General features: G+C 39.8%; 1 protein-coding gene across 1 annotated transcript in view; it reads left to right on the top strand.

The window, feature by feature from the left end:
- The window catches only part of EYS (eyes shut homolog), a 1,676,468-nt gene that overhangs the window by 1,516,627 nt on the left and 132,525 nt on the right, over positions 1–27,316 (top strand). The window contains exon 36 of the mRNA XM_057737776.1: positions 8,402–8,574. Coding sequence (XP_057593759.1) covers positions 8,402–8,574 — 173 coding nt within the window. The remainder of the gene's footprint in view (positions 1–8,401; positions 8,575–27,316) is intronic.

Genomic DNA, 27,316 nt, shown 5'->3' on the forward strand with positions numbered 1-27,316 from the left:
GTTGAATATGAAGAATTATTAACAAGTAACAGAGGATTAACCCTTAAAAGGTAAAAAGTACATTAGAGAGTTTGGGTATAGTGAATGTAGGGAACACTTCCTTCTTCTGGGACTGAGGAAGAGTACTCAAGGAAGGAACAAATTTGGAACACACACACACACACACACACACACACACACACATACACATCAGCTGGTATTTAGACTACCTTACAGATAGTGTGGTCACTGAATGTAGAAAAGTTCACAGAGGTGCCACAGGTCGGAACTGGGAGAGGAAGCTACCCCCCAGGTGCTGCAATGCTCCCAGGAAGCCAGGCAGGAGCACTGCTGACTCATCCTCTGGGACGTAAGTGCCTCCCAAAGAAACCAACCACAGGGCTGCTGCTGAGTTAGTAGAGCTCTGCCCACAACGCAAAAGGGCCAGCAGAACTCACTGGAGCAGTGCTGGAACGTGCTGGGGATCCGCCCCGGGGACACCTGAGTCTAGCAGGGCAGCCAGCTGGAGCAGGGTCTGGACGTCCCTGTGGGGATCCACCTTCAGGGTGCTGCTGAAACTGGCTGGGGGTGAGCACCACTGGATGCCCCTGGCAGGAGTAGGAAGAGAGGAAAGCACATCAGAACTAGGAAAGGAACACCCTTTTCTCTCGGTGTCCCCAGAATACATTTTCCACAGTGTAGCCCTGAAACCAGCAGCATTGCAGGCCTTCCCAGGGACAGACCTCCATGTCCCCCACCTCTTGTTTGTAGCCTCCTAGGCCTTCCCCCGGTCCCAAGGAGCAAATTTAGTCAGAGAAGTGAGAAAATGCAGAAACAAAGGAAGACTGTCAAGCAAGACAAAATAATAGTTTAGTCATAAAACAAAGTCAAAAACATTTGTTTCCTCCTCAGGGGATATAGATCACATCCTGAGCCATACTCCTGAGCTGTTTTGCAGATACTGAAACCTCCACCAGGTAGAAGAAGTGAATTGCATGCTGCCCACCAGCATGCAGACCCCAGACTGGTTGGAACAAGAAGGCTGAGGATTGAGATTTCAGAAACATCACCCAGTTATCTCACCACCAACCAATGCAAAGGATGTACAGAAGCTGATCACACACCCCACAATCCTCTCCCTGACCTTCCTCCCTTTGAAAACCCTCCCCTGAAAGCCATCAGGGAGTTCAGGGTCTTTTGAGCATGAGCTGCCCATTCTCCTTGCTTGTCCCTGTGTTGGGTGCCTCACAATGAATGCTGTACTTGCCTTCAGCACCTTGTGTCAGTAGACTGGCTTTCATATTTGGATCAGTAACAGCCTCAGAATGATAATTCTAAACCATAATATGATTATCCTCCCCCCCCCCCCCCGAAAAAAGAAGAATCCTTCAATGGGGTAAAAGGAGAGAAGGATGGAGAAGTAAGTGCAGGAGGCGATGATATATATAGTTAAGCATTGATGATGAACGACTGCAATTTTAACTATTGAGTCAGAAACAAAGTCATCTCCTGTGAGCATGGGTCACAAGGCTTAGAGACTGGGAAAGATCTGAACAACCAGATCTTTGCAGAAGGAGGAAAGGAGTCAGATGAATAGAGAACGTTATCTGGACTAAAATAAACATGCAGGATATGCTACAGGGAGGAAGCTGCATGAGATGAAGGCCTGAACTGGGCTTGGGACTGAGGAAACGATCTCTTCTGCAGTCAGTATTGAGTGGCAAACTTGATATTGTTGCTTAGAATTGTGTGCCAAACCTTGTGTCTGACCCTCAGAATTATAAGCTAAATATACTATGTGGTTCAAGGGATTGGCACGGAACATCTTGCCAGTAAATAACCTCTGGTCTATGTTCTTCAGGACACTAACTCTATACAAGGACATTTGGCACTGTTCCAGAAGTCACCTTCTTGTTCCAGTGGCAGATGTGAACTATAGTATAAGAGCAAGCCTGCATAAGTGTAGAGTATAAAAGACAAGAACTCCTCTAAATTTCTTGTCTTTTCCCAACCCAAATTAGAGCATAAAGATTTGAGGGAAAAGAGGACCTGGAATAAGTGGGAAATGGCAAAAAAAATTTACATTTCTTGTTTCTTGTTGCAAATCCAACAGTGTACCAATGCTCATAACACAACATATCAGTGTTTATAAAGTGTATCTTTCTAGAGAGTTGCTATTTACTATTCCTTTTGTTTGTGGGGAATCAATTCCCCCCCCACAGCAATTTTGTAAATAGTCCTTAACATTAGAAAAGAACAACCATCAACATGCGGGCCATGTTTCTACCTTCAACAGCCGAACTCACTATGGAAACAGTTGAGTAGGAACTGTATGCGTGTGAACGTGACTGAGGTCAAGGGAATGTGTGAAACAACACTTTGTTGGCTTAAATATTTTAAGAGAATTTTTTTTTTCTTTTTAGTGGGAGTTAAAATAGCATTTTAAAAGCTTATACCAACTCTCCTAACCTTAAATAGCCTCCAAATAGGCACATTATCTTTACAGGAAATTATCTGAGAACTCCAAAGCTTCATAAGCATCACATTTACTGATTCCATTATATTAAATCCTGTCCAAAATGCCCTTACAGTGCAGAAGACTGGAAAATGGCTAATTTTGCAATGAACACAGAGTAAGAAAACTACTCTGAAATCATTTCTTGGGCACAAAGTCTAATCTCAAGACCCTGAGATATCTTTTTAATTAGAGGACACATGGAATGATGCATTCATTCAATAATATTAATGCACCATTTTATTTCCTCACCCATCAATATCCTCCAGCTGATCCTTCTCACACAACCCACTTCCCTTTGTTGTTGTTTTTCCTACTTCTTTGTGTACTTTTTTTCAATATTTGGTAACAGCTTTATTAAGATGTAATTCACATATTATATGATTAGCCCATTTAAAGCATACAATTCAATAATATTTCTATATTTACAGAGTTGTGTAACTATCACCACAATAATTTTAGAACAAAGAAAATCTGTACTGTTAAGCTATTACCTCTTAATTCCTCCACCCCCAACCCAGCCCTAGACAATCCCTAATCTATTGTTTCTATAGATTTCCCTATTCTGCAAATTTCATACAAATTGTTTTCTCTCTGTGAGTTGATGGGCATTTGGGTTATTTTTATCTTTTGGTTATGATGAGTATGCTGTGAACATTCATTATGAATTTTTGTGTGGACATATGTTTTCATTTTTATTGGCCATACACCTAGGAGTGGCGTTGTTGGATCAGATCAGCCTAGCAACCCAGTGTCTTTGTATCAGATTCCATTCTATAGCTCTTGTGCCATCATTAACTGATTCAGGCTCAATTAACTGTATGTTTTACCCATGCCCCCTCTTTTCCCTAAAATACAATGAGTAGCTGATCAATGCCACATTTTCATGCATACCTCATTTAATTTATTTAGATTATGGCCATTTTCACTATTCTAGCTCTCCATTTGGGGTTTGATATTTTCTGAGGCTCCCCCCTTGGAAGAAAGGCTTTAACTCCATTTCATAAGGACAAGTGGGTCACTCAGCAAAAGAAATGGAAAAGACACCTCTTGCTGGGAAGGAATTTCTGATCATATTTCTTTACCAGTGAAGACCTTTGTAAAATGAACTGTGGTTTTAAGAGACAGAAGGAGGGACAGAGGGAGAAAAAGAGAGAGATTATAACATAAATTCAAGTTTTCTTCACAAAATACCCATGAGATAGAATTGGATAGATCCTAGAACAAGAAGACTCAAAAAATATTTTATATCTTCTGTGAATTATTCCTGTCTTATGTACGTTTTATATTTTCTTCACATGTGAGTCTTTGACTTTTATTATTGCTCTTATCTTTTTCCATCTTCTTTGTTTCTGTTTTTAGTAAATTCTTTCCATATACAGTAAAAAGCTCCTGAAGCAGAAGGACATTTTCCCTGAGCGCTTGGTTCATCGGTAGATTATATAGATGATGTTTCTCCAAGTTCACTTTCAAAGGCCACCTTAAGATAATTTGCATTTTGCATTTTTCTATTATTTTCACGTTTGGCTAACTTTTAAAAAGCAAAAGTTAAAAATGAAAAATGTCCAACATGATGGCATGCCTTGTTGCAAGAAGTACCATCCTTTTAGGCAGCTCTGTCTTAGACCAAATAACTACGTGTGGTGCTGGGGCAGCAATCCCCACATACAGCTGAAAACTGTGAAAGATTCTGGGGCGGGGGTGGGAAGGATTGCTCTGTAGTTGTGGTTTGTGGCACTCATGAAAGCAGAATGGAAGTCCCTCTTGAAGCACAGCTATTCAGGATCTTATCTGCATTCTTCCCTAAGCCTGTGTCATGTGATATAAATAGAAAAGCCTATACAGAGAGATGGGCTTTTTCTGCCAGAAGTCATTTTATTTTTTAGAAGTGACTAGAGACATTATTCATAAGGATTCATTCCTGCACACTTTCCTGCTGAGAATCTCCCTCTCTTGACACTGTGGGTGGTCAACTTTGAAATCCACTAATGATCTGTGACATACAAAGAGTGCAGAAGGAGTTATTTATTTTTTAAGTTAATACGTGCAAGAGTCTTTTTAGTTCTAGAAGGTTTTCAGGCATCTGGCTGTGCTATGGTCTTTGATTTCTTTAGTCAGCTAAATTTTCTAAAGATAATTTTTAATAACCATAGAAACTCAATGACAATCATTTGATATGCTGACTGTATTGTGACTTGTAATCAAATATATCATAGCAGTTACAGTGCAAAATATACAGATATTTGTATACACTTAGGTGGTATTTTTTTAACTAACCTTTAAAATGAGTGAATTTTTTTCTACTTCATATTGTTGTCAAGTCTAATGTACATGCAATAGACCCTACATGGCACTAGTAAAATAAAAACTCTCTATCTTTGCACGTGATGAGTAGATATCATGTTTTTAGATGCATGTTACTCAAAAGTCAAAATGTTGCCCCAAAAGAGAAAGAAAATTATAATACCCTGACATCCTGCTAAGAACACACTAGTAACTAATGCCCATCAAGCTTTTACTCTGGAGAGAAAATTAGTCTCAGGAGAGCTGGTTTAAGCTCAAAATAGGCTGTGTAAGAGGATCACCTGATAACATTTTATAAATGCAGAATCTCGGGCCTCAGCCCATATCTCCTAAATCAGAATCTCAGAAGTCAAGGGGAGCTCAGGAATGTACATTTTAAAATTCCCACAGGAGATTCGCTGGTAACATTCTGTAGTACAGGCCAGCTTCTAGAAGCCACTGACATCTGAATCCATGCATTACAGAACTAAGACCTTAAAATCCTTGCTCCTGCCCAAATTCTCTTGTCACATACACATGCTGTGTCTTACAGAAACTAGTTCATGCACTTATGTCGTCTCCCCCAACAAGAGCAAAAGCTAGCCTCATGTATCTCACAGCACGTAGCTCTGCCGATGACAGGAAATACTGGTTGACAGCAATTGGCAGTCAATTGGTGTTCTGGTATGCAGGTAAAAGCTTCTCCAGTACCTCCATTCTCTCCCAAACCTACTTTCAATTCAGAAAACTGTCCTGACCACCTTAAAGGAAGATTTGCAAAACAGTTTTCTAGATGGCTTGCATATTCCATGTGGATAATTCTCCCATGAGTAATTAAACAGTGCTCAGTAAATTCACAGCAACGTTACAACACCTGGAGTAAACTGAGTGAGGGAGGGTGGCATTGTTCTAATCACTGTCCAAAAATCGACTGTTACATAAGGTCCTTCAGCCTCAGGGAACGCCCCTTCCTGGTCAACACTGCCATTTGCTTCAGGAGGTAGAGAGGCATCCTAGTGAATTACAGGACAGCAAAAACAGCTGACTTGCTAGCTTATGAAGAAGTAGGGATTTAGTAATGAGATCTTTGGCAAGACCTAAATAGGAATAACCTTTAGATCTGAGTGTGACACAGCTGGTAGCAAACATCGATTTTATTAAAACCATTGCTGAAATAGCTGGCTCTCTAGGAAATCTTTCGGGATTTGAAGGCACAATTTGAAGTGAAATGTATAGAGGTACCATCATCTGGCAAAATCTCAGTTCATTAAGGCTCTTTCTAATGAGGTGCTAATGAAATACCAAGATGGACCAGAGGGCTTTGGACACTTGTCCTTGGTTAGCTAGAGAAGGCATTTTCCCCTTTCATGGAGTGTTTTCTAGACAATTTTGATTTCACTCTCTGCTCTAGCTGTCTACTGATGTACAACACACACCATTGTCATCTTTCCATGAATTTATACAAGCAAATTCTCCCAACAGCTGATGAAAACAAAAAAGAAATGAGGCTTGATTTATCAATGGGACATGATTAAAATTAGTGTTTTCCTTGGTTTGGCAAAAAAGCATCTTAGGTTAGGTCTATATGATTAAAGCACTTAAATCAATCAATATTTAGTTTCATTTGACTTTCATATATGCAGTGTTCTCCTTTACTATAGAAGATAAATTTGGTCTAGAATGCAGCTTTCAAGAGTATTATACTTCTAGACTTTGTCCTAGAAAACATACACTTAATGCTGAGCTTTTAACTCCAAGTCATGTGGGTGGAGGCAAAGCTACATTAGATTTATCCATAGCCCAAACAACATTAAGCTTCTAATTAACCTGTAAATCATACCAGAAGGCATCTCTGTACCTACCAGGTGATCTGGCTATTCTTTCACCACTATTTTCAGGCATGAAGGGACAATGTTGGCTCAAGTCCTCAAAACTTTGTTTTGTTGCCCTGAAACAGAAGAGTTTGTCTAGGGTGGTAACTGATTTTTAATTTTTTTCCCAACTCTAAAAACCTATGAGATTTTCCATCTACTGTGTGTAAGATGCTAAGCAAGTTGTCGTGAAAGTTATAAAATGAGTAAACTACTGGCCACTTTCACGATCACCTTATGTATTGGCAAAATCTGATGGTCTCAAAGCCTCATCCCACCAAAGCCAGCTTTACCTGCTACCTGATACACATTTTCTCCATAGTGCTTCACCCCATTAATGTAGAGAAATAACACCAAGTATAGACATTTTTGGAAAGGGAAACCTCATCAGATTTCCAAGTTGGGTATCATTAGTATGAAAGAATCTGATACTTTTCCTGTGAGTAAATTTATTTTGGACTAAAGAGATTAAAAGATGTAAGGAAGATATCAAGAGACCAGAAAGAAGAGAAGGACAAAAGAAAAATTCCATAGTGTGGGTAACGATCTACAAGTAGATTGGGAGGCTGTGTGATGAAGACAAAAGATGCTAGCTTTCTAATTTCCAGGGTGACCCTGGCACCTGTCCTTAAGAGTTAACAGTCATATTTAGAAGATAAGATGAAAGCAGGAAAGATTAAAAACTAAATCCATATAGATCCATATACGGCAAGTACATGGTAGACCAAGGTAATAAGGAGAAAGAAAAATGGAAGGACAGCGCATTAATATTAAATGGGCTTCATTTTACTGCAAGGGAAAAAACCCCAACTCAAACTGGCTTAAAAACTAAAAGGTTAATTTATCTAGCTTTTATAACTGTTGAGTAATGGTTGGATCTTGTATTCAAATAGTATCACCAATAATTTATCCATCTCCCCTATATCTTATAATTTTGTTGCCACATGTTAGTTATTTATTCTCAGCCCTCTGGATAGGCAGATGTCACCAGCACTTTGGCCCTGGGTTCCATCCTGCACTAATCACTGTGATTGACACCAAGATCGGGTCTGCCCCTGCCAGTCAGGGGGCTGAGATTGGCGGGGGGGTGGGGTGGTATGAAAGGGAAGACTAAAAGTACTGTTACTTTAAAAGGGGAATAGATGGAGGGAAAGCAGAAACCACAGACTCAAGTCACTCTCCCTCTGGAGAGTATTTCCCCTGCAGGTAAGAGGAGTATTTTTCCTGAGCTTTGTTTTCACAGGCAACTCTGGGCCTGGGGCCACCACACCAAAGTCTAAGCTGGAGAGCTGCATAGTCCTTACAGCTCCCCACCTGCTTTTCTTTCCAAATTGCCACAGGCTGGGTCTTGGAGGACTGGTCCTCAGTGGAGGAGCTTAGCCCCAGCTTGAGATTCTCCTCCGAGCTTTGTGCCTAAAATGGATTTTTCTAACAGACTTTACTGAGGCAGACCACACACGTACTTAACAAAGCCCTGAAAAGGCACCTTAGGTGAAATAAAAGATGAGATAAATAAAAAATAAAAATAGCTTAAAATAGAATGCATATCTTCGGGCAATCTAAAAAGCCACTAATCTGCTTTCAGTGTAAAGTAGACAGCTACAAATACTTAAAAGTTTAAAAGCACAGAATGAGAAAAGAAGAAAAAACTCCACTTACTAGACAAGACACAGTTGTAATTTTGTGTGTGTATGAGTGTAAAAGATCAACTGTTGTTTTCTGATTGATTTTATAATTGCTTTTCCCTTCTCAGTGACAGTGAAACTTGGTTTTGTGAGTGTCCAAGGCTGTACTCGGGGAAGCTGTGCCAGTTTGCAACTTGTGAAAACAACCCGTGCAGAAATGGTGCCACCTGCGTCCCTAGATCCGGGACAGACACTGTCTGCCTCTGCCCGTACGGGAGGTCTGGACTCCTCTGCACTGAAGGTAAGAGCTTTTCATTATCGAGCAGGTAGAAGGGGGTGAAGATGAGAGAAAGCCACTCCAAGAAATCAAGGGCAGCGCCTGAGTGAGCACATCCGTCAAATCCTTTTCTTGGTTCTTTTCAAGTCAGTCAAGATCAGACCCACTACTGAGACGGATCACTGAGCAGGTATTTCTCATACCCACTGAGTAATTACAAAGGAGGTAATAAGTTTTCCCTGAGGTTAGACTACAGAAAATCTCTGTATTATAAAATCTCAAGGACGTTCTAATCCTCAAAGAGTAACAAGGAAAATCTGAACATTACATAAAATCAAATTATTTTACATCATTTTGCAAACTGAGGATATAATATTAACAAATCTATGTATTGTAAACAAGTTTTTATTTAAAGATAACAAAACCCATGACACAGTTATTATATCCCAAGAAACTGAATCAGAAATAAGAGCCATGTTCCTCTCCTTAGGAAAATGCAGTAGGTAGAAACCCTATACTACAAAAATGTACAAGAAGCTATAATATACTTTAAGAAGCAAATTGCCTAAGAATATAATATTGGCTTTGATACACAGACATAAATGTCTAAGGATTTTAAAAAATAATTAAAAGTATTTGGTATTAATATTTAATCAACTCAGTACTGGACTAATTTCATCTTTATTTTCACCACAAAGATTAAAAAAAAAAATCTACTGCTTTGGCACTAGTGGTATTTTTCGTTACCAAAATTTAGACTAAGGCTCCCAAAGTGAGCACAGGCCCTGTGTCCCTGGTCGCGCACACGATGCCGCAAACACATCCCGGCTGCACTGACTCATCAGAAATCTGGGGCCCCACACCTCCTGCTACAGGCATGAAAACTGAAACTAGAATAAAGAAGAATCCAGGACCAGAAAGTATTGACATTTTTGATACGTACCTCTTCAAAGGGAACTAAGACAACGGATTCAGGGAGGGGCTCCCACAGTGCATGTGGCTGGGCCACGTTAGACGCGAGCTTTATCTTTGCAACCAGCATCGTGGACGGATGGAACTGAAGTATTGTCCTTCCCTATGAAAACCTTATGCTTCCTAGACATAATCACTCCATTTAGATCAAAGCTATTGGAAAAATGTAATTGATGGCAATAAGTTTGATTACTGAAGGATGAATCATCAGTTTTGCTTCCTGCTTGAAAACGAGACTGACTATATGAAAGAAGAGATGAAGATAAGGAAAAGAAGGATGAAGAGAGTGGCTGGGGGTGGGGCGGGGGGGGTGGGTACCACGCTGGACAGAGCTCAGGAGAGAAGGACTCCAGGAGAGGGAGGTCTGCGCTGAGGCCTAAAGAACAAGGAGGGAAAAGAAGTCTCCCAGTAGGAGGTTCAGAAAATGGAAGATGCTGAAGACAGAGCCAGAGCCTTTTGAAGAATGAGAGGCACTTCCACGGCTGAAGCACAGGGAGCAAAGCTTAGACTCCGTTTCTAGAGGCCTTAGGTAGCCATGGAAGGTGGTTTCAAACAGGCCAGTGATTTATGCATATGTGCTTAAACCATTTTGATTTTAGAGACTGATTTTAGAAGACTTCTGTCCCTGATCCTGACCAAAGGTAATTTTGCCTAAGACAAGGGTGATGGCAGTGGAGAAGGAAATAAGAGAACTTGAGACTGGTTCTGGAAAATGTGTGAGAAGGGCTGAGCCACAAACAACGGCTGGATTTCTGTTTGTCGGTTTGTTGAAGGTAGATGGTGGTGCCCAGATCATTTCTTGGACCATCTGGGTACCAACCTGACCTCCGGGGTTTGCCCAGAACATGCTGGTTATACGTTTACAGAATAGAGAAAAGCATAGAGCAAACCAATGAGCACAGCTGTTGCCCAGTTACAGGTGCACACGAGAACAGGCATAGAACACAGCTGACTCCCTTTCTTGTCCTGGCCTTTCTGTTAACACCAGAGGATGAAAAACTCAGCTTGTTTTATTTTATCAGCTGTTGTGTTTGCTACAGAGCACTTTTCTTTCGAAGTATAGCCATGTCAGCCATGCTAATATATTCTTTGGGGGATAATAGAAAATACAATTACGACATTCCCTACCTTGTTTATGTTTCACTATGGGCCTCGTTCCCAGGCGATCACGGGCAGGGCTTCTGGAGACAGACATTGTGAGTGGGAAGCTCCAGCCGCCTCCTTCGCAAGGTGCTCGGCCCTCCTCAGCTGCACTCCCTGTGGTCTGCTCCTACCAGGAATAGCCTCTTCTTGTTTTCTTAACCACATCCTTCTTAAGACAAAGGGGAGATGCTTTCTCTCATCTCTTGCCCTCTTGTGTCCCCTCTACAAATATTTCCTAATTTATCTCCTCTCCTCCAACTTAGATCACTCAGTGGACACAGGCTTTGAAGGAAGCAGCACCATCCTGACTGAGAGCCCAAGCCCTGTAGTCAGTATTCTGGGTTCAACTCCCCATCCTTCTGCTGACTAGACAGCACAGTGATCTCAGGCAAGTCACTGGGTCTCTTGGAACTTCAACTTCAATGAGTAACATAACTTACCTTAGAGACTTAGTGAGAAGTAAGTGAGCTCATTCACGTAGAGTGCCTGACACATTACTGATCATGTAGAAAATGCTTTTGGAATAAAATATTCCATTTGCAGCAACGTGGATGGACCTAGAGATTATCATACTAAGTGAAGTAAGCCAGATATGGAAAGACAAATACCACTTATACGTGGAATCTAAAATATGACACAAATGAACTTATCTATGAAACAGACCCACAGACATAGAAAACAAACTGTGGTTGCCTGGAGGTGAAGGGGAAGGGATAGATTAGGAGTTTGGGGTTAGCAGATGCAAACTATTATATAGAGAAAGGATAAATAACAGGATAGTACAGGGAAGTATATGCAATATCTCGTGATAAACCATAATGGAAAGGAATATAAAAAAGAATATATATATATATGTGTGTGTGTATCTGCTGTACCTGGCTGTACAGCAGAAATTAACACAACATTGTAAATGAACTATACTCCAATTTAAAAAGGGCTTTTGTTTTTTAAGGGTGTCAAGCCAGGATTCTCATGTGCATAGCAAACTGCCACATCTTAATGTGAGAGAGAAGGCCAGATCTCCACCCCAGCTGAAAGGAACACTCTCTAGGATGTCAAAGGAAATCAAAATTAATTTCCTTTTAATAATGTTTCTGAGTTGGTGACACGTTGCAGGGATTGGAGACAAGCCAGGGTGTCACAGAATCAGGGAGGAAGGTGGCACCCCAGGGTCACAGATAGTCCGCAAGCTGTTTAAGGACATGACACCCTGCAGAGCAGCTTAATGTCAGGCTGGCACGTTGTGACGGTAATTTTCTGTCGTGGCTCTTCTGACAGCGTCCACTCTGATATGACCCAGCTTTTTCTCTCCAACTCAACAGCTGCTTGGTTGCCCTGCTGTTCACCTGACCTCAGTATCCCTTCTTCCCCACCACATTTACTCCTGTGCTTTCTAGCTCCAGGTTACAGAGATCAAGCCCAGTCCCGGAGGGAAGTAGGGAGACAGCAGCAATTGTGGAAAGTGATCACACTTGCTCTGGGTTGAAGGTAACCCTCAAGAGGTCTGCATTTTCTCTTCCTTAAGAACTGAGAGAATTGCCTTTCCTTCTGTTCAGTGGGAAGGTGCACACCTCCTGCCTTTCACTCTTTTTTTCTATCTGTAAAGAAAAAATTTAGATTGACACATAAAAATTAAAGTAAGCACGCATCTCAACATACACCAAAATATGTTTAAGTAGCTTTGATGGGTGGCTGCCCACGAATCCACGGGCATGCGCATTGGCACCCTTCTTCTGTTTATGTGAGAGGCAGCTCCATCAGAGCAAAGTCACCGTGGTTATTACAGTCATTATTGCAAGTACTTTGTGTTCATAAGCAAATGAGTCTTTTAAAATATATACGTAAGTATCTGGGAAATATTTTCTGGTGGAAGTCATTAGGTTTAGAAATTTCTTGTGTGTCTATAGTTAATGCTATAATCTTTCTCTAAAGGCATTTCTTCCTACCAGTGATTGGTGTTGGATTTAGTTATGTGTCTGTACACACACATACACATATACATTCACACACACACACACACGCACATCTATTAAAAACAGTGAGATAATAAGGTATTTTGACTTGAGGAATTATACCAGTTCTGGCAGAGTCTGCTAGTCATTTGACCAATATATTCTCTCCTTTTTTTGTTGATACACCCCCAATTTTATTTGGAGCAGTAATATACCCAGCTGAAATGCCCCAGGCTCCCTTAAAGCCGAGTGCAGCCATGGGACTAAATTATGAACCATCGGGTATATGCGGAAGCATTAGAGGACTGTGTCGACCTCTGGAAAAACTCCTTAAGAATGGAATGACCCCCTACCCTCCTTCTTTCTTAAGCCTGTAATGTGGATGAGATGATTCGGATTCCAGGAATCACTGTGGATCATAAGGCAGCCTTGAAAATGGAAGATATATGCTAGGGTGGTGAAGTGCAAAGATGAAAAAAGCCTAAATCCCTGGTAACTATAAAATTATCAGGCCAGGACTTCCCTGGCAGCGCAGTGGTTAAGAATCCCCCTGCCAATGCAGGGGACACGGGTTCAATCCCTGCTCTGGGAAGATCCCACATGCCGTGGAGCAACTAAGCCGGTGCGCCACAACTACTGAGCTCGTGCGCTGCCATTACTGAAGCCCACGTGTCTAGAGCCCGTGCTCCACAGCAAAAGAAGCCACTTCAATGAGAAGCCCACACACTGCAATGAAGAGTAGACACCGGTTGTCACAACTAGAGAAAGCACAGCAACAAAGACCCAACACAGCCAATAAATAAATAAATAAATAAGTAAATAAATAAATAAATAAATAAATAAAATTTATTAAAAAAGAAAACCTACCACACCAGCCAGGGATTGCCCACCATCGCCCCCCATCTCCCCATTATTGAGGGAGAAATCATCTATTTTACTTAAACCTCTGTCATTTTGCTATGTGTTACCTATTATATGTAGTTAAAGCCAATCCTTACTAATACAGTGTCAAGATTTCCCTGAACTTTATATCCTGATATGTTTTCTCAAATATTTCTGATTTTGTTCATAAACCCTTAGACTCTTTCTCCAAAAGAGAATAGTATAGGATTTTTTGGGTTATTTATCTTATTCCAGTCTATAAGATTTAATAAATTATTAGTTTATAAAATATATTTTGCAACCCGATGGAAGCACATTATGAATATCATTCCAATATTATAAAAGAAATATCAAGGTAAGCAGCAAAATGAAAAACCCCATTTTTCCAAATTAGAAAAATAATTTAGAAAGCAAATTTTAGATCTTACTTCTGAAATGTTACCGTTGTCTTAAAACTACCCCCATGAGGCCATTTCTAACAGTCACACTAAAGAAAAAAATCAAATTCATTTGCAGATTTTCATATTTCACATCCTAGGTAGGCATGCATCTGTTATTGTCTGCTTTTAAGCAGAGAATAAAGACTGTTCATTATCAAACTCTTCCTACCTGTTTGCCTCTGGAACTCTGTCAGGAAAGCACTAAACTCTAATGGCCAAATGTCCTTTCTGTTCTTCCAGGGTTTGACATTTCCTAGCACCTCCCAGAACTCTCCCTCCCAACACAAGCATTTTCTGCCTGTTAAACATGTCTTTAAAATGCATAGACTATAACCAGTGGCAGAATTGTCTCTCCTGAATATATGTATGGCAAATTGATTTCATCACCACGTGAGGAAATGTAAACCTCTGCAGTTTGTCTTCAGCTCACAGAGGATTTAACTTTGCAGGTCAGTCAGTCCAGGCCCTCCCACAGGCAGTCGGGTTTTTTGTATAAAATGAATACCGTCAGATCCCAGCACGTGCGTCAGGTCATGCTGGTCGGTTGGGCTAAGAGCTGCGCTGCGGGGATGCCCTGCGAGCCGCAAGCCACGGAGAGCACGGACGCCGGCTGCGCACGTAAAGCCTCTTCATAGGAAGGGCGGTGGGTCAGAGTCGGAGCGAATTTACGCTGCATCAGAAGCTGTGAAGTCAATATTTTACAAAGAAGCAATGAAATGTATTGATTGTTAGGGATGAAATAAATAGGGAGGCAGGTGCCGGTGTATTTTGTGAATTGCCCACCACTCTATACACTGGCAGCAGCTGTCAGTTCAGGGTTTGTGTTTGTGGTCACTGACGCGCTCATGCTCTGTCGTTTCTAATATTTTGTCAGCCCATGACTTTGAGCTTGAAAATGGCTTCCTGTATTCCTTAGGATGACATAAGAACTGCTTAAAATGGCGTACAAACCTGACATGGACTGACCCCCGACTTGTCCTCTACTCCACCCCTCCCACCACCACCAGTTCACACTACTTTGTGTTTCTCTTTGAAACGTCAGCCACACATTGCATCGTCCTCCCCCGGACTGTGCACTGTGTGAAGGTAGACATCGCCTGGCCTGGGCCGTCCCCACAGTGCGGAAGGGGCCAACGGACCTTGCACACGGCAGGCTCTCAAATTTTTGCTGAATTGGAAATGATTTGAAAGTTCTTCACAACATTCATCTAAGCTGTTCTCCTGAGCCTACCGCGATGCCTGTTACTTAGAGGGAAGTCAATAAGTGTTGGTCAAATTAAAAAAGTAAACCAATAAAATAATCAATGAATAAAGAGTCTAATATGGAACTTTCCAAAAGTGTTTCCACAGCACAGCAGGGCAACAGGAGTGGGTTGAAATGAACACACATCCCTCACATGGGTGCCTGCCATATGCCCAGCCCTCAGCTAAGCCCTCACGTTACATCTTCCTACAAGATCCGCATAACACCCCAGAGAGGCACGTCATCATTCATCGCGCAGGTGGAGAAACTGAGGCTTGAGGAATTTAAATAACTGGTCAAAAGTGATATAATTCGAGAGTGGTGGGTAGATCTAGAACCAGAGCGCTCTGACTTGAGCCTTTCTTTAAAACACTGTATAATTAACATTGTGAGACATTGTATTTACAGTGTCTCCTTTCGGGAATTCATGGTGTGTAGTCGCACCACAAAGGCTCTGAGAAGCTGTACAGTCACACAGCGCTAAGTCAAGTCACCCTTCTTTCTCCTGGAGAAAGCCTTTCACAGAATGCACTGGAGTACCTCCCAAAGTGGTGTATGTACACTCCACTGTGGTATTGGAAGAAAATACAACTTCTACTTTTTATCATCTCTTTTAATTTCTGTTCTTTGTGTTTTATGATGTCCATACTATTATTCAATAGTATATGTGTATAATTTTAAGTAAATAAGATATGTAAGCCATGATCAAGAAAATTTAGAGACCACCAAGTTAGCAATTCCCTTCCAAACATGGCCTGAGATTTTTATTCATTCCACTGATTTCATGAAAGTAACTTGGAGAAGCTGATTTCAAGTGATGCTTGAAATGTTGGCATATGTAATATATTAAGTGAATTATATGATTCCAGTTGATCGATATTGTTAGGGGAAACAATGGAGTGGCATATTCAAAAGCTGCTTACTCTTGTTCTTAAAGTCCTTTAAAACCAACCACTTGACTCAATACAATTAAGTTACTTAAATTTGCATCCACTAAACTCATGCTTCCTGAGCTGTGGAAAAGATGACAGGGAGACCCTGGATGCAGGGGCAGGGTGACTGCATCCTTAGCTGGTACCAACAGCAACCTCACTATAGAAAGTCAAGGTAAAGTGGGCATTCGATGGAAATGTGTCCCCCCTCCCCAGGCAGGTTTCCCCAACATGAAGAACCAGGTAAGGCCCCTTAGGCCTAAACTGAGCAAAATAAGTTGAAGTGGAAGCTACTCTTCCTTTTCTGTATCACAGTTCAATAAAAATCGAAAGTGCTTAAAATTACATTGTGCGTTTATCAGGTAGCATTCTATTTTGTTTCAATTTTCCTCAATGAGTCAATGACTTGATACTTGCTTTCTTCTTGGTCTTTTAACCAGATGATGACCCTTCAATACTTTGTTTCCTAAGAAGTATGCAACTTTGATAAAGACCAACATGATCACTTAATATGCATTTTCACTCATAAACTTGGGTAGATGTGAGTTTTGGTTCATATACTTGATAAGATCAACTAAACCTGAACAGATTCATACTTTCAGAGGGATGATTTTTTTCAACTCAGATAAGTAAACAATTTCTTAGAGAAAAACTTTAATCCATCAAGGGAGTGCTTTTGAACGTGCAGCAATTACTGTAGAATTGATTAATCAAAATAAACCAGTAATTCCAGTAAACTCAGTACCCACATCTGAGATTAAATGACTCAGGGTCTGGGATTCCTATCATTACACATTTGTAATACAGAGACTAAATTTGGGGAATAATAAGAAAAAAAATAGAGAGGGAGAAAGAGAGAATATATCCGAAAATTAATTGCAGTTTGTAACCAAATCCTGACATCACATGCACCTATATTATATTGCATTAAGATCATTCAGTGTATCTGACATCTGCATGCTCTCCACAATTACAAGTGTTCTGTATGCCTTCCCTTGCCTCATCTTACCCCTATTCTTGAGAAATTAAGGGTAAATCCAAATGTAAGGGTAAGCAGTGCTAAATAATCCCCATTTGGCTGTAATGATGTTGTCGTAAACCCTGAATCTGAATGTGAACTGCAAATGGGAATTATAAACTTTCAACATCAGAAGTATGGCCCATGTCTCAAGATGTATGAATTACTTAATATGAACAGTGGTCCCTAAAAGGCTATTATTTTTCTAAGGAGAGTATGATATAAGGATTACTAAGAACTGAGCTCCATATTCATTTCTGAAATTAAAAATCTGAAGAGCAAACAAGAATAATTTACAAAAGCTCATCTATCTATATATTTTAACTTAAGTTTTTTTTTTTCCTATTGGCTAAACAGTAAACAAATATAGGTATATTTTTGATTCCTTTGTTCTACTGATAGCACCTTGGTCCTTAGTAAGGGATTTGCTGGGAGTGAAGTAATTCTTTCCCGCTTCTAATGTTGGTCATTAGAGCATAACTGGTGTGTCAGTGGCTTATAAAATTCTTTGAAAGTCAGCATTTTACTGTCCATTTCAATTTGCATCATAACTTAACACCTGGCATGGAACATCCCATCTTTTCCAGAAGTCTAAATATTGCACCTAATGATTCTCTAAAATGACATTTTGTAATTCTCTTTGCCATTCTAAAGGGGCCAAGGGTATCTTTGAATCTCATCTTTTTTGTTTTTGTGTATGAAATCAACTTGAAATTGTTAAAGTGAGACTCTTTCTACCCCAAGTCTTGCAGCTCTAGAGAAAGAAAAGCTGTCGTCAGGGTGAGTGGCTGATAATTCTGCTCAGTGGAGTGTATCCCTGTCGGTCTCCAGGTAGAAGGTTTCACGTACACCTTGCTGACAGCAAACACCAAAGGGGGCTTTCTCGTAGGAACATCACTGTGGCTGCCTTGTCCAGTGAGTCCCCAAGTCCTTGTCAGCCCTGCTGCCTTAACCATGTCCACTGCATTTTAACTTGACTGCCTGTGTAAGCTTTAAAAGTAGAATGTTGAGGAAATGTATTATTTCAGAGGTCTTTTCATCTGTGGGTTGTAAAACGCCTTCACAGTGCTGCTCCTTTCTTGCCTCCATCCTAGTCTCTCCTCCGTGACTTGTGATAATAAATGAACACTTTTGAGAAACTTTAGTATCCCAGATCTTTAGGATCCTGGCCTGAGCTACTGGATTTCAGTCTCAGTCAATATAGGAAAAGGAGGATGGAAAGCCTCATGGCCATTTCTCCCACATGTTATGGTAGCTAAGGAATTACACAATTTTCTTTCTTGCAAATCAAAGGAACTAAGGTGCCTCTCTAACAACACTGAAAACTCTTTTGGTTTCAACACTTGCCCATTTGGAAAAAGAGAATACCAGAACACCTGTGCAATACACAAAAGACTATAAATTTATGGGTGTATTAAGCAAAGTCTAATGATAACTTGATTAAAAAAATTCCCTTGACAAAAGTCTATTTCCAGAGAATTAGCTCTCGTAAGAACAAACTTAGAAGTGATTATATCCCAAATGTGCTACTTGGTAAAATTGAAAAGCAGTGTTGCTGAAAGCATTCTTAGGTACAGAAAGCAAAAGAACAATATCTCTTTTTTCCACCCTCCATTCCCTAGAATAGGGCACTGCATTTTCATCAATGCTTTACTCTTTTAACATCTGCATGCTGTTAATTAATGAACTTCACCATTTAAGCAAACTCAGATATTATTTTATTAACTAAAAATCCTCATATCACTTTATAGCTGATGTATTGAAGTTGACCGTGCTGGAGAAGAGAGCTGAGTCCAGGTCCAGGGTGGGGACCGGCCAGCTGTGTGATCTCCAGCAAGTCGCTCACACACACTCTGCCCCCGCACTTTACTTTAGACGGTCATCCTCTTCATCAGTCTTTGAATTCCAATCAGAACCCTTAGATTGACAATAGGGAAAATGAATTATCATGAAAATAAGTTAGTCCTACTGATTCAAGTGCAGTTTTATTTTGTATCTCCTTCATTACAAGTCATGACAGTTCATGGAATGGCTAAGAAGAGTTAGCAGGGGCTGAGTGCCCACAATCTAGAGCTTTGTATAGGAGATCCCATTTAATCCTCAAAAGAGCACAAAGGGCAGCTATCATTATAATTACTATTATCCCCGTTTTATAGATGAGAACATTGTAAATTAAAGAAGGTAAATAACTAGTATGAGGAAAGGCTAATTAGTGGCAGAGCTGTAATCAGAACCCTTAACTGCCTGCAGGGCCTGTGCTCTCCTGTCATGTAACTTACACTACTCTGAATCCCATAAATATGGCTCAAATACACTGATTCAGTTACACAGTATTTAAAGCAAAAGCTACTCATGGAAGTGATCCCTTGTTATTTTAACAGACACTGAAATATTAACTCTCTTCTTAAGAGTAATAGCTTTATGCCTCTCAAGAGGCATAACGCTTGATGGACCTCTTTGGATTTTAAAGGCAACATTTTTGCCAATATGAGTGTCATGCTCAGAATTATTTACCAAGTGTGGTAGGCAAAACCATGCCTCCCTCCAAGATATTCACATCCTAATCCCCAGAACCTGTTAATATGCTACCTTACAAGGCAAAAGGGATTTTGCAGCTATGATTAAATTAAGGATCTTGAGATGGGGAGATTATCCTGGATTATCTGGGCAGGGGCAATGTAATCACAAGAATCCGTATAAGTGGCAGAGGGAGGCAGTAGTGCAAGCCACAAAGAGACTTGAGGATGCTGGTTTTGAAGGTGGAGGAAGAGGCCACAAGCCAAGGATGCAGGCAGCCTCTGAAAGCTGGAAGAGTCAAGGAAATGGATTCTCCCCTAGAGCCTCCAGAAGGAGTGCAGCCCTGCCAACACCTTGACCTTAGCTCCGTGAGGCTCATTTCAGACTTCTGACCTCCAGAACTGTGAGATAATAAATTTGTATTGTTTTAAGCCACTAAGTTTGTGATAATTTGTTACAGCCAGCTTTATAGGTTTATAGTGTAGCCCAGAGGGAAAAAAAGGCTCTCCAGCAGAATCAAAGTGCAATGCCAGACTACCTCTTGGCCCTATGACTCAGTGGATCCAGTGGTGCCAGACTGAGAAACAGCATGGAGCTTATGAAAAGGTTAAAAATGAAAACTGCAGCACATTCCCTGTTTTTATTTTTAATTAAACTTTAAATCTTGGGGGAAAAAAAGAATAGCTCCAGTATAAAATTGTGAACCATTGATCAAGTCTCACCATATGATTAAAATGTTATCTGAACAAACCTAGACATTTGGGGAGATGTGTTCAATATCAATGATGGTTTGTCCCATTGGCACAGAAATGTATTAGATTTGACATCAATACGCTTTACTTTTCTTAGCATGAGAAATTATCTGGCAAATTATGAGACAGCAAATATGGTTTATGTTATTTTACTTGTAAGAAAACATTCTATAATTTATTCATTTAACAAATACTAATTAAGAACCTATTATGTGCCAGGCCTGTCCGAGGTCCTTAGTAAAACTTGGCAAATAAACAAATATATATCTTCTTTCCTCAGTGAGGCTTAACATCTAAAAAGGAGATGGGCAAAGATAAATAAATATCAGATTCCACTGTGATTGGTGCTGTGTTGGAAATAAACAGATGACACGATGATAAATAACAGGGTGTGACCTCCTCAGACAGAGGGTCAGGGAGGGAGGCAATGAAGTTAAGTAAAGGCCAAGGCAAGAGCAGCATAAGTGGCTTTAGAGAAATAAGCAGAGGCTGAATCATCCAGGCCTTTGTGGGTCATGGTAGTAAGTTTGGATTTTCTTCAATGTGCAGTTGTGTTTAAAGAAGCGAATGATTTGTGTTTGCAAAATATGCTTGGGTTTCTCTACTGGAGACAGAGTGATGGAAGGGGACACAGGAAGCCGACGCAGCCCATAGAAGCAGCCGTGTTGTCTGAGCAGCATGGGGAAAACATGGCCAAGTTCAAGTCTTATTTAGAAGTGAGGAGAAAAAGGGATAAAAACTGCCTCCTGGATTTTTCTTTTTTTTTAATTTATTTATTTATTTATTATTTTTGGGGGGGTACACCAAGTTCAATCATCTGTTTTTATACACATATCCCCGTATTCCCTCCCTCCCTTGACTCCCCCCCCACCCTCCCTCGAGTCCCCCCCACCCTCCCCGTCCCAGTCCTCTAAGGCATCTTCCATCCTCGAGTTGAACTCCCTTTGTTATACAACAACTTCCCACTGGCTATCTATTTTATAGTTGGTAGTATATATATGTCTGTGCTACTCTCTCACTTTGTCTCAGCTTCCCCTTCACCCCCCGCCCCCGCAAAGCTCGAGTTCTCCAGTCCATTCTCTGCACCTGCGTCCTTGTTCTTGTCACTGAGTTCATCAGTACCATTTTTAGATTCCGTATATGTGAGTTAGCATGCAATATTTGTCTTTCTCTTTCTGATATACTTCACTCTGTATGACAGATTCTAGGTCTATCCACCTCATGACATATAGCTCCATCTCATCCCTTTTTATAGCTGAGTAATATTCCATTGTATATATATGCCACATCTTCTGTATCCATTCATTTGTTGATGGGCATTTAGGTTGCTTCCATGTCCTGGCTATTGTAAATAGTGCTGCAATAAACATTATGGTACAAGTTTCTTTTGGGATTATGGTTTTCTTTGGGTATATGCCCAGGAGTGGGATTACTGGATCATATGGTAGTTCTATGTGTAGTTTTTTAAGGAACCTCCAAATTGTTTTCCATAGTGGCTGTACCAACTTACATTCCCACCAACAGTGCAGGAGAGTTCCCCTTTCTCCATACCCTCTCCAACATTTGTGGTTTCCAGATTTTGTGATGATGGCCATTCTGATCGGTGTGAGGTGATACCTCATTGTGGCTTTGACTTGCATTTCTCTGATGATGAGTGATGTTGAGCATCTTTTCATGTGTTTGTTGGCCATCTGTATGTCTTCTTTGGAGAAATGTCTATTTAGGTCTTCTGCCCATTTGTGGATTGGGTTATTTGCTTTTTTGGTATGAAGCTGCATGAGCTGCTTGTATATTTTGGAGGTTAATCCTTTGTCCGTTGTTTCATAGGCAATTATTTTTTCCCATTCTGAGGGTTGCCTTTTAGTCTTGTTTATGGTTTCTTTTGCTGTGCAAAAGCTTTTAAGTTTCATGAGGTCCCATTTGTTTATTCTTGATTTTATTTCCATGATTCTAGGAGGTGGGTCAAAAAGGATGTTGCTTTGATGGATGTCACAGAGTGTTCTGCCTATGTTTTCCTCCAGGAGTTTTATAGTGTCTGGCCTTACATGTAGGTCTTTAATCCATTTGGAGTTGATTTTTGTGTATGGTGTTAGGAAGTGTTCTAATTTCATTCTTTTACATGTTGCTGTCCAATTTTCCCAGCACCACTTATTGAAGAGGCTGTCATTTTTCCATTGTATATTCGTGCCTCCTTTGTCAAAGATGAGGTGCCCATATGTGTTTGGGCTTACCTCTGAGTTCTCTATTCTATTCCATTGATCTTCCTTTCTCTTTTTGTGCCAGTACCGTACTGTCTTGATCACTATGGCCTTGTAGTATAGTTTGAAGTCAGGAAGCCTGATTCCACCAACTCCATTTTTCTTTCTCAAGATTGCTTTGGCTATTCAGGGTCTTTTGCGTTTCCATACAAATCGTAAGATTTCTTGCTCTAGTTCTGTGAAAAATGCCATTGGTAATTTGATCGGGATTGCATTGAATCTGTAAACTGCTTTGGGTAGTACAGTCATTTTCACAATGTTGATTCTTCCAATTCAGGAACATGGTATGTCCCTCCATCTGTTTGTGTCATCTTTGATTTCTTTCATCAATGTCTTAAAGTTTTCTGCATACAGATCTTTTGCCTCCTTAGGCAGGTTTATTCCTACCTCCTGGATTTTTCAATTGAGCCTCTTGGATAATGGAATGCCTTACTGAAACGGGAGAAGCAGCTTTGGATGGAAATAGTTTAGTTTTGCTTCAGATGCCTGTGGACTGTGTGAGTGGAGATGGCAAGGAGGCAGTTGGATGTTTCATTTTGCCTTAAAATAAGAGGCTTGGCCCATGGAAATAAAATTGAGAGCTGTGAGCACATAGTTTTAAACTCCTGAAAATATATACAATCACTTACAAAGAGCATGCAGAGAGAGCTACATGCTGGGAGCCTACAGCATGTAGCATTTAGGTAGAGAAGAGAGAGAAGCAAATGAATGGAGACTGAGAAGATGTGGTTGGACAGGGAACAGAAACCCTGGAGAGCAAGCATCACCGAGGCCATGAAGCTCTGCTTTCCACTGGAAAAGGCTTCGCCACAGCCTCGTCAGGGAGCTGGCATGTTTCCCACCTCAGCATCGCCAGCTCTCTTGTCTCACCTAAGGAGGAAAAACAATCTCAGAAACACTTCTGAAAGTCGTAGCCTGGGAGCACAGCCTCCTCCTGAAAGACTGGGAGGCTGTCATGAGACACAATGCTTCCATCCACATTCATCACCACACACCTGGTCTCCAGGACAACAAAGGTGGTCCCACTGGAAAGGCTGCAAGATGCACTTTCCTTGGGGAGAATCAAAGTCAACAGAGAAGACAAGATCACAGACACTAGAGAAATTTGAAGCCTCTGGCATCTACAGTTTCAGTGAACTTTACATAAAGCCCATGACCTAGTGAGATTAATATCAAATATCACACTAAAAGCCTTTACCTTAGTTTTTACTATGTGACATACCACATCCAACTTTCAACAAAAAAACAAGACATGTTAAAAGACAAAAGAAAAAAAGACAAAAAGAAAAGAAAAGAAAAACAGTCTGAAACAAGCATCAGAACCAGACACAGATATTACACAGACACTTGAATGATCCTACAGAGAATTTTTTTAAAATCACTTCAAATTTTACAGGTACTAAGAGGATATGATGAGCCACTTCATGTCAATACAGTTGAAAAATTATGTAAAACACATAAAATCTTAGTAAAACACAATTAATTAAAACCAGAAAAATAACAAACATGAATAGCCTTGTAATTAAATTCCTAATTAAAAATTTTCCCACTGAGAAAACTCAAATCTCCCATGCCTTCACTGATAAACTCTTCTGATTATTTCAGGAAGAAATAGCACCAGTCTCACACAGACTCTTGACGTGAAAAAAAAAAAAGGGAAAACTATCCCATGAACCAACCACAATTTAGATGTTAAACTTGACAAGAAAAATAAGTGACAGGCCAGTCATGAATATTGAAGTGAAATCCTAAACAAAATAACAAGCATAATCTAGCAATTCTTACCCTGGAAGATGATTACATAGAGGCCACGAGTTCACTAGGTGAGCTACACATTTTCAATTTGTAAGCTTATCTGAGTTATAATTCAATAGAAAGTTAAATACAAGAAATGTTTTATTTTTTTATTTTCTTTTATTTTTTTATTGGGGTATAGTTGTTTTACAATGTTGTGTTAGTTTCTACTGTACAGCGGAGTTCCCTGTGCTATACAGCAGGTTCTCATAAATTATCTATTTTATACACGTTAGTGTATATATGTCAATCCTAATCTCCCAATTCATCCCACCCCTCCTTTTCCCAGTTGATGTCCAAATGTTCTCTACATCTGTGTCTCTATTTGTGCCTTGCAAACAGGTTTATCTGTACCATTTTTCTAGATTCCACATATACGTGTTAATATACGATATTAGTTTTACTCTTTCTGACTTCACTTTGTATAACAGTCTCTAGGTCCATCCACGTCTCTACAAATGACCCCATTTCATTCCTTTTTATGGCTGAGTAATATTCTATTGTATATATGTGCCACATCTTCTTTATCCTTTCATCTGTTGCTGGACATTTAGGTTGCTTCCATGTCCTGGCTTATTGTAAACAGTGCTGCAATGAACAGTGGGGTGCATTCTTTTTGAATTATGGTTTTCTCTGGATATATACCCAGTATTGGGAGTGCTGGGTCATATGGCAATTCTATTTTTAGTTTTTAAAGAAACCTCCATACTATTCTCCATAGTGGTTGTATCAATTTACATTCCCACCAACAGTGCAAAAGGGTTCCCTTTTCTCAACACCCTCTCCAGCATTGATTGTTTGTAGATTTTTTGATGATGGTCATTCTGAACAATGTGAGGTGATACCTCATTATAGTTTTGACTTGCTTTTCTCTAATAATTGGTGATGTTGAGCATCTGTGCATGTGCCTCTTGGCTATCTGTATATCTTCTTTGGAGAAATGTCTGTTTAGGTCTTCTGCCCATTTTTGGATTGGGTTGTTTGTTTTTTTTGATATTGAGCCACATGAGCTATTTGTATATTTTAGAGATTAATCCATTGTCTATTGATTCATTTTCAAATAATTTCTCCCATTCTGAGGGTTGTCTTTTTGTCTTGCTTACAGTTTCCTTTGCTATGGGAAAGTTTTTAAGTTTCATTAGGTCCCATTTGTTTATTTTCATTTTTATTTCCATTACTCTAGAAGGTGGGTCAAAAAAGATCTTGCTATGATTTATGTCAGAGTGTTCTTCCTATGTTTTCCTCTAAGAATTTTATAGTGTCTGGTATTACATTTAGGTCTTTAATCCATTTTGAGTTTATTTTTGTGTATGGTGCTAGGGAGTGTTCTAATTTCATTCTTTTACATGTAGCTGTCCAGTTTTCCCAGCACCACTTATTGAAGAAGCTGACTTTTCTCCATTGTATACCCTTGCCTCCTTTGTCATAAATTAGTTGACCGTAGGTATGTAGGTTTATCTCTAGGCTTTCTATCCTGTTCTATTGATCTGTATTCCTATTTTTGTGCTAGTACCATACTGTCTTGCTTACTGCAGCTTTGTAGTATAGTTGGAAGACAGGGAGCCTGATTCCTCCAGACCCTTTTTTTTTTCCTAAAAATTATTTTGGCTATTGGGGGTCTTTTGTGTATCCATAAAAATTTTAAGATATTTTTGTTCTTGTTCTGTGAAGAATGACATTGGTAATTTGATAGGAATTGAATTATATCTGTAGATTGCTTTGGATAGTATGACTGGTCTGTGATTTTCTCTTTTTGTGATATCTTTTCACAATATTGATTCTTCCAATCCAAGACATGGTATATCTCTCCCTCTGTTTGTGTCATCTTTGATTTCTTTCATAGTGTTTTATATCTTCTAAGGACAGGTCTTTAACCTCCTTAGGTAGGTTTATTCCTTGGTATTTTATTATTCTGTTGCAATGGTGAATGGGATTGTTTCCTTAATTTCTCTTTCTGATTTTCATTGTTAGTGTAATAGGAGTGTAGGAGATTTCTGTGCATTAATTTTGTATCCTGTAACTTTACCAAATTCATTGATTAGCTCTAATAATTTTCTGGTAGCATCTTTAGGACTTTCTATGTATAATATCATGTCATCTGCAGACAGTGACAATTTTACTTCTTCTTTTCCAATTTGGATTCCTTTTATTTCTTTTTCTCCCCTGATTGCTGTGGCTAGCACTTCCAAAACTATGTTGAATAATAGTGGCAAGAGTGGACATCCTTGGCTTCTTCCTGATCTTAGAGGGAATGCTTTCAGTTTTACACCATTGAGAATGGTGTTTGCTGTGGGTTTGTCATATATGGCCTTTATTATGTTGAGGTAGGTTCCCTCTATGCCCACTTTCTGGAGAGTTTTTATCATAAATGAGTGTTGAATTTTGTCAAAAGCTTTTTCTACATCTATTGAGATGATCATATGGATTTTTATCCTTCAATTTGTTAGTACAGTGTATCACATTGATTAATTTGTGTATATTGAAGAATACTTGCATGCCTGGAATAAATCCCACTTGATCATGGTGTATGATCCTTTTAATGTGTTGGATTCTGTTTGCTAGTATTTTTTTTTTTTTTGAGGATTTTTGTGTCTATTTTCACCAGGGATATTGGTCTGTGATTTTCTCTTTTTGTGATATCTTTGACTGGTTTTGGTATCAGGGTAATGATGGCCTCATAGAACAAGTTTAGGAGTGTTCCTTCCTCTGCAATTTTTTGGAAGAGTTTGAGAAGGATGGTTGTTAGCTCTTCTCTAAATGTTTGATAGAATTCACCTGTGAAGCCATCTGGTCCTGGGTTTTTGTTTGTTGGAAGGTTTTTAATCACAGTTTCAATTTCATTACTTGTGATTGGTCTGTTCAT

The sequence above is a fragment of the Hippopotamus amphibius genome, chromosome 6, assembly GCF_030028045.1.
Source record: "Hippopotamus amphibius kiboko isolate mHipAmp2 chromosome 6, mHipAmp2.hap2, whole genome shotgun sequence".
NCBI classification, from domain to species: domain Eukaryota; kingdom Metazoa; phylum Chordata; class Mammalia; order Artiodactyla; family Hippopotamidae; genus Hippopotamus; species Hippopotamus amphibius.